Genomic DNA, 8,546 nt, shown 5'->3' on the forward strand with positions numbered 1-8,546 from the left:
GATTCCTGTGAAGTGGGTTTGGCTGTGGGAGCAGGGGTTCTTTGCTAGTCATTGAGGCATATTGTTCAGGAAGAATACCTGTTGAACTCAGGCAGGCAGCTGTCGGGCCTCTTTTCCTGAGTGTTGGGCTACCTGCCATTTGTCAGATCTCCTTGGTGAGTCCTACAGTATGCTTCATGCTCTTTCCTTTTTCACCCTCCCCGCTGTTGGAGTCAGGTAGCAATTTTCCTGCTCAGTAGTGTTTTAATGGGCCTGTCCTAAATAGCCCTTCCCCTAAAATAACAGGAAAGCATACCATTTCTTGTTGCTTTTGGTTTTTATTTTTCACTTTACCATGTGTCTGTCTTGTCTGTTTTGATTTTAGGCTCTGGGGATAGGCTGTTTACTACTATGTTTGTACAGAGTGCCTTTTACTGTAGGGCATCATTGTTGTTTGGCCTTTTGGTTTTTATTGTAATAAATGTGATTAATCATACTGCTTTCTTTTGGAGCTTTTTGGAGGCCTTTATTAACACTTTTCTGAGAAAAATCTTATGCTGCTGCTCTTAAATTATGCTTACATTGATCTCTCACCCTCTTTGAACCTCTTCCTCTGTCTCGCCGCCTCATTCCTAAAAAAAAAAAAAAAAAGCTTTAACTGCAGCATAAATCCTGTTGTTTGGTTCTGTATGAAATACTGAAATGTGTTTTGCCTTTGATGGCATTCTTCTATTCTTCTGCTGCAATCCAAATTAAATATTCAGATTGCTCCTGGTGAAAACAGTAGATGAGGGTGGCAGAAAAAACCTTCACATTTAATTCACGGCAGTGCTGCCTGGTGGTACACTTTAAATGCATGGCAAGGGCCACTTTTAACTTTTTGCTGGCCCTTTACTTTGTAAATAACATCTTGCAGAAGTGGGTTTCTTGCTGACTTTTAAAGGAAACCGGTTCAAAGACCTGCACGGTTGTGCTCCCCACGCTGGTGTCAAGGCCGGCTGGAAAACACAGCTGCTGTTGCTGGTGCCAGTCTCTCAGCATGAGAAAAACAGATAATGAAGGTTATGAGCAAAGGTGTTCTTGGTTGTTACATACCCCGTGCTTTTGCAGAAGGGAAGTTGTATCCTTCTCTTACCTTAGTTGGCTCTAAAGGGCATAGGAAAGACTTGTCTGTCTATCCAAAAAAAATAAAAAAATATAGCTATGATATTTTTATTATAGGACAATTCGTCTGGCAATGTATCTGAAGGTGATTGCGCCACAGACAACCAGGAGGATTCTTTTCAGGGAAGACAAAAAACAAGAGACAAAAGTGCTACTCCAAGAAAAGATGGTTCCAAACGTTCTGTATTATCCAAATCAGTTCCTGGGTACAAGGTAGAAGAAAAGAGCCCCTGAGTGAACTTCTTTACTGACCAGCCTCTCCCTGAAATATGTGTTTTTTTCAATATGGAACTTCTGCTTGCTGTACTTTACTAGCTGCTCTCCTGTTGTGTGCTCCATCTGTTCGCTTCCTTACTTCCTTTTTGCTTTTATTTCATGTGGGGCTTTCCTTTACTCTAGCTATACAGTGGCCTCTGTTTCTGTTAATTTCTCAGATTTCCAGGCTGTAACAGCAGAAGAATCCATTGTGGATTTATCATTGGAACTCTGCGTCTTTCTGTCTGCCTTAACACAGCAGTCAGAATTACTTGCCAGTTCAATACTAGTGTTCAGTATCCATTATTTTTTTTTCTCTACTATTTGATGTGGCAGCATACCAAGAGATCAGTGCTGTAAAGTGCAGCTATGTGGCTGAACATACTGTTATGATGTTAATTTTAAACACAACCTTTCATCCGGAGGGGTTACAATGTAGAGGATGGAAGGCGAGAAGCTTATTACAGTTGTATAGGCAATACTATGTAACCACTTTAACAATATATGGAAAATAGCTTTTCATGTAGTTCATGCTATATAGAAATGTATGTGGGCAATGTGCTTTTACCCAAGCTAAGAACTTGGTGAGGATGTGAAGACATTTCAGCTGTCACACAGTGATTACCAGATCCAAGACCCAAATCTTCAGTATTACTGTATAATAATTTCAAAAATGAAGATAAAAATAAGGTTAAGATAAAAACACTTTTCATAAGAAATGGGAATTGACATGCATTATTTTTGTGTTACTGTTCTGCCTACTAAGAGAGGATCTGAATATAATGTAACACTTTTAAACCATATTATTGCCTAGTCCTGTTCCACTGAAAGGAATGAGAATCTTCCATTGACATGGGAGCAGGGGTAGACTCACAAAGAGGGAAAACACTACATTAGGATAGGGTTTAGTGTTGAGCAATCAGGAATGCTTGTTGGAAAATGAGATAGGAAAGGGAACACTTGTCAGTGACAAGATCATACATACCGAGAAGCTCTCAGCAAAAGTGAGCTGTTGATGGCTTGCATTTTATATTCATAAATATTTACTGTCTGTATTTGCCAAGTTAATAGTAAATAAGCTAAAACTTACCTTGAAAGAAGCTAATTTCCAGCAAGAATTGGACAGCTTTTATAAATTTTCTCTACATACAGTATTGATACAAATTCATAACAGATAGCAAGTTCCAGTTCCGTTTGGTCTTTTCAGGAGCTTACTAAAAAATATGCAAATGATGGAGATTTAGACTGTGGTACCATATGTATATTTTTTTACATGTAACTTTGCAAATTGTTGTAGGCACAGAGTGCACACCAATATTGCCATGAACATGAAATCCAAAGGTGGAGGTGGACTTTTTTTTTTTTTTTTTTAGCTTTGTTTAACTTGACATTAGAGATTCTGTGCCACTGGTTTACAGAAGCTGCACTTAGCTGTAAGGTGCCCCAACAGTCCAGTCTATTTAATGGCCTTATGAATGGAGAGAGAACTGGTGGGGCAGAACTTTCTGTAAAGTTGTGAACTTCCAGTCGTGGCAGAGTAACAGTGCTGTTGTGTTAGTAACGAGGTATGGCTGTGAGCACACAGTGCCACATCTCTGTGGTGTCAGCGTACCCTGCCTGCATCAGCCGTCGGGCTGTTGAGAAGTCAGAGGTGCTGATGGTGTGTTGGGAGGGTGTGAGGATTGGCTTTCTTGTTTGTAGGAACATTTAAACAGTTTCAGTAAACCCAATAACATGAGCTGTTTTAACTGGCAAGACAGAGAGATTCTTGTTTCTTAGTCTAGAAAAACACCAGGTAACGACATACCGTATGTGCCTAAATGTTAAGGCACTTTGAGCCAAAGGCTAAACTGATTTAAAGAGTTGTCCCTGTGAATTCTAAATCTTTGTAATATTTCTGTTCTGTATTGTTTTCTAATATTTGACTATTTTTGTAGGACAGTAAACTTCTGGTTACATGTAGTTAAAACTGAAGGATAATCGCTATGGTATCAATGTGCAAATGTGTAGTTGTAGACACATTATGAGTATTACAGGATTCACACATTTCCACTGAGTTATTTTTGAGTAAAAGAAATAACATATTTTATATGGAGCCATTTTTATTGTCAGTTCTTTAACAAAGAACAGTCAGCACGTGTTTCACATTTTGTCATGTTATAAGTAGCGAGTCTTCATTGCTGTGGGACTGGCTGCTACAATTGCACACACAGGGTACTGTTAAAAGTACAGGAGATTTTTTTGCACATAAAACTGAAATGTATTGAGGAACTATATTTTACAACACTTCTGTTTTGGGTCACTGCATATGGAAAAGGAACACTGCATTCAGAGTTGGACCTTATAAAACGGTGTCATTGGAATGCTTATGTTGAGAGCTGCATCGCAGCAGCATGAAAGTGAAAACTTACAGAGCAGGCAGTTGTCGTTTTGACCCTGCATTAATGTTCTCTCCCTTCCTCATCCCAATAAGATGAGGATTTAGAAAGCAAAATTTACTCTAATCAGATGGGATATTGTGACTTCCCATTTGGATTTCATAGACTTTTTTCATAGTGTTTCAAAAAGCCATTATGGTTGTAGAACTTGAACAGATTTGAAATGTGAATAGTCTTTCATTTTTTTTTTCATTTTTGTAAAAATACTTCCAGATTGTTGGAACTTTATTATGAATAGGCTGTGATTCTCAACCCCCAACCCCAACATGCACGATTTCTGATGAACACAATTTAGTGAAGTAAGACTAGATGGAAGCATTGTTAATAAATGCATCTATATCAGTGTCTAACTTTAGAGTTCTGTGTATCAGAGTGTTAACTGCACATCCCCTAGCACAGGTCCAGTGACTGAAAAGCAGCTCCCTTCAGCTGAAGTACCAGGGAGGATGCTGCTGTACATAAAAGACAGTAAAACAAATCCATAACAAACTAGAAGTCTGATTAGAGAAGTGCACTTGCTTGGTTTACATAGAAATAGATAAAAATACAATTAACAAACAAACAAATTAGAATTTAGCCTAAACAACGGAAGGGTAAATGCTGCAACACTGACGAGGTTTAAGCATGTGCCACTTTTGTTGGGAGGAGCAGGGTATAAAGGTATACATGTAGGACACGTAGAATAGTTAACAGTAAAAGAGTGTGTGTGGTTTTGCTTCCATTATATTTATTATTTTGTAGAGACTTTTGTGAATGTTAGACTTCCTTTATTGTTTTATTATATTTATGTATAAAACAGGTTGACTCTGCTTTTTTAAAATAAATAAGCCAAAAAAAAAGTCTGTACAAATGCCTCTGTCATCTTTTGAAGGAATTTACCTACAAACATCTGGTAGTGTTTGGTTTTCTTAAATGAAACTGATCTTCAGACCAGACAATTTGAAGCAGACTGTAGCCATGTCTTAACTTAAAGGCAGGTTAAAAACTTCAGTAAACTTAAAGCAATGCATCCTGACTACTTAAAATTATCAAACTTAATTACTATCTTGCTAGGTGCTAGAAAAAAATGGCTGGGAAATAGACACACTTAAAGATGTTGTTGCGAAAGATCTTGCCAATTTTTCTTTATATATATTTACCTTTTAGTTTTTATTTGTTTTAAAATCAACTCCTCACATGTGGTTGGTACTTCACTGAGACTCTTCTTGCGTACTTACAAACAGTTCCGTTTCTGAGAAAATGGGATATTTCATGGACTTCTACTTGTTGCATCTTTGCAGCAACATTTTTTAAAAAAAGTGGTGAACTAGGCAATTTAGCATTAGTACTAAATTTTAAACTGCATTTCTCACTCATTTCATTATGCAGAGGTCAAAGCTCAACAGTATAACCAATGAAATATTTCTGAAGTTTGTAATGCCTCACTTCTTCCTTGGTCCTCATCAGGATAAAGCTGTTGGTGTATCTCCTGGGTTGGGACAGGGAGTACATACACAATCATTACTTGTTGGAGCAGCCTGCTATTTCTCTCTTACCTTTTAAATAGATCCTACAGACCCAGATCCATTCCAGGTGATCACTTAGATGACAAATGTAAAATGGTAGTTAAACTGTAGTAGGTGTGTATTTCTCACAGCAGGTGTGACTGAATACAAGGAGGAAGGGTAAAACAGGTAGCCATGTACAGCATAGCTGACCAGGTATTGTGAAACTAAACATAGAAAAATCCAAATTTATTGCTTTTGTAATTAATTTTCTGTATTTAGGGATAAATGCCATGCAAATGGAGAATCGTATTTAATTTCTTCTATTAACAGGAAATCTGCATGGAGATTCATAAAAAGGTGTTCTATGCTGGAAAAAAAATACTGACATCTTTAATGCAATGTCACATTGAATTTACATTGAGGGGAATGCTAGCTGCTGAATTCATGGGAAGAAGCAAGTATATGCTTTTGCTCCAATTTTATTTACATGTAACTCGTTACATCTGCCAAATGTAAAATTCTGTGTGGTTAATCCACAATTTTTTTCAATGTTGATACTTGTCCGTTACTGTCTTACATTTTAAGGCTCACACATCATAATCGATGGTTCATTAATTTGGAGAGTTTAGGGGATATAGGACATTTCCTTTTAAACCTGTCAATTCTTCTGGAATGAATTTATAGCCCTCTTCTACCCTTCCAGCCAAAGGTCATTCCAAATGCTATATGTGGAATTTGTCTGAAGGGTAAGGAGTCCAACAAGAAAGGAAAAGCTGAAGCTCTTATACATTGCTCCCAGTGTGACAACAGTGGTGAGTATCTGCATACACTAAGCGGATTCCTGAGGGAGGTTCTGTGAGATGTTTCTGTGGAAGCTCTCGGTGTACTGCGCCTGTGCACCCACAGTCCCGTTGCCTTTTCTGCCCCGCGCTGGCTCCGTCTCGAGTTAATGTTACATGTACTAGCACGTGCAGTGCACTGGGGGATCTCGCCAGGAGGTGAGCTAAGCTTCAGCTTCTGTATAAGCACATGGGCTAACTGATTTTAGATTTCATTTCAGACACAAAAATAATAATACTGGTTTTAATCTAGGCCACCCTTCTTGCCTTGATATGACCCCGGAGCTTGTTGCTATGATTAAGACTTATCCTTGGCAATGTATGGAGTGTAAAACATGCATTATATGCGGGCAGCCTCACCATGAAGAAGAAATGATGTTCTGTGATGTGTGTGACCGTGGTTACCACACTTTCTGTGTGGGGCTTGACGCTATCCCTTCAGGTAATAAAGTAAGAGTTAATTGTTCCTTTCCCACCTCTCCTGAGTCCTGGGCTTTGTCTGTCAGAATTAATATATGCACTGCTTTGGAAAGAATAGTTTAAAACAAGGTAGGAGAAAGCATTCACACTGCAGGACACAATTGTTTAGTAAGCTTTATTTCTGTATATTTGGTTGTGCACAGTTTTGCCTGGCTGTTCCTGTATAGGAAATATAATTGGCTTTTACAATGGAATCTGAACAAATTTGCTCAGAATTAGGTGGGGTTTTCCCCCATCCACAGAATACTGAGGATAATTACCTCCTTTCATAAAAGAAACCTGTAAAGAGGCTGTATTGCTGCATATTGCTGGAGTATAGCTTTCACATTAATAAAGTGTTTGTGCTATTATTTCAGTTTCTAAATTAAAAAGTATGCTCAATTAAATATTTGTAAACACCTTTTTAAACCACTTCCTATTTTTTTTTTTTTCTTACACATCAAAGCTGGAACTGAAGTACCTTGATGTCAGGCAGCCTGGTCACTTGTATCACCTGGCTAACTCAAAGCAGTACAAAGAAAATAACTGGTAGTACTGCTGCTTTTCATGTAACACTAAATCCATGGTAAATTTCTGAATAAGAAGTATTCAGTGGCTGCAAGCCCTGCAGTGACTATGTCCTGTAATGACAAGTGCTTCAGATCTACTGTAGATTCCCATTTTGGGAGGCACTGGCACTAGCTGTCACTTTAGTGCAGGTTCTGTGGCCAATTTAATTTTCAGGCTGACGGAATCTAAACAAAATAGAACATATGCCTACAAGACTACAAAATTACCAAAGCAGCCTTTATCATTCCAGCTGTTGTAATACAGTTGTTTGTAATACAAAGAGCTCTGTTCTTTGCTCAACCCTTTATTGTTCCCTCAGTAAATGAGTTGTACTGCAACGTCTGGTGACAAACCCCTGCCAGGGGTGTAATCTGTGCTGCCTGACTGCACTGAAATAACTGGAGTGGGACCCCAGACTGGCGGCAGAAGAGCAGCATTTCCCACTGCCCTCCATCCCTGCTCCGCGTCTCTGCCTGCGACCTGGAGCTGTGCCCACTCCCGTGAAAACCCAGCTTGCAAACTTGAGCAGTTTGCCGAGTTCCTTCCCAGTAACCACCTGCCCGAGCGGCGCTGGCACCTCCTGAGCTCCACAGAGATGCCTGTCGCCAGCTGGCGCGTGTAACGCGTCTGCAAGGGCGGCTGAACTTCACGTGCTGCCTTCTGTCACACATGCTTACGTGTTAAAGAAAAGCTCTGGTGGTTTACATTAAAGGAAGTACTGCAAATAGATGAGCACCCATTAGAATGGTGACAGGTGCACAGCTAGACAGGCGAGTAAAAAAGTTAGTTTCCCAATAACTGATAACTTTCTTTTCTTAGGTCGCTGGATTTGCGATTGTTGTCAGAAAGAGCCTCCCGTACCCAGAAGAGGAGGAAGAAGGGGGAAAAACAGCAAGGAGGGCTAATAACCCCCAAAATCCCTCGCTGTCTAAAACTTAACTGCACAAATTAAAGTGATACTTTGGTGCTATTTAACCAACCACTCTAATATGAGGAACAATACCACTTTTTTTTTTTTTTCCTTTTTACCAAATAAACTTTTAATTTTGGCTATATAATGACTTTCGTGATAAAAGTCACTAATCGTGTCCTGTCATATGTCTAGACAGAGATGGACAAGCCAAATTCCCTCTGAAAAAGAGAAGGCTTTTACTAATGAAATTTAAATTGTACATGCAGGGTTTGTATAAAATTATAGTAATGTACTTGTTGATTTCAGTGCGCTTATCAGTAAGCTCTGTGAAAAGAACATGATGGAGCAAATTAAATATACTCTTTGCATAGCAACTGGTTAATTTGAGACGTTCAACCAAAGCAAAAAACAGTCCTAGACAAACTATGAAGGAAGAATAGAC

General features: G+C 38.9%; 1 protein-coding gene across 1 annotated transcript in view; it reads left to right on the forward strand.

Moving 5' to 3' along the window:
• The window catches only part of PHF10 (PHD finger protein 10), a 15,727-nt gene extending 7,631 nt beyond the window's left edge, over positions 1 to 8,096 (forward strand). The window contains 4 exon segments of the mRNA XM_008944599.1: positions 1,201 to 1,356; positions 6,027 to 6,135; positions 6,416 to 6,604; positions 8,011 to 8,096. Coding sequence (XP_008942847.1) covers positions 1,201 to 1,356; positions 6,027 to 6,135; positions 6,416 to 6,604; positions 8,011 to 8,096 — 540 coding nt within the window.
• Positions 8,097 to 8,546: the final 450 nt, after the last annotated feature.

Source organism: Merops nubicus, unplaced genomic scaffold (genome assembly GCF_000691845.1).
Source record: "Merops nubicus isolate BGI_N331 unplaced genomic scaffold, ASM69184v1 scaffold47337, whole genome shotgun sequence".
In the NCBI taxonomy this organism is placed as follows: Eukaryota; Metazoa; Chordata; class Aves; order Coraciiformes; family Meropidae; genus Merops; species Merops nubicus.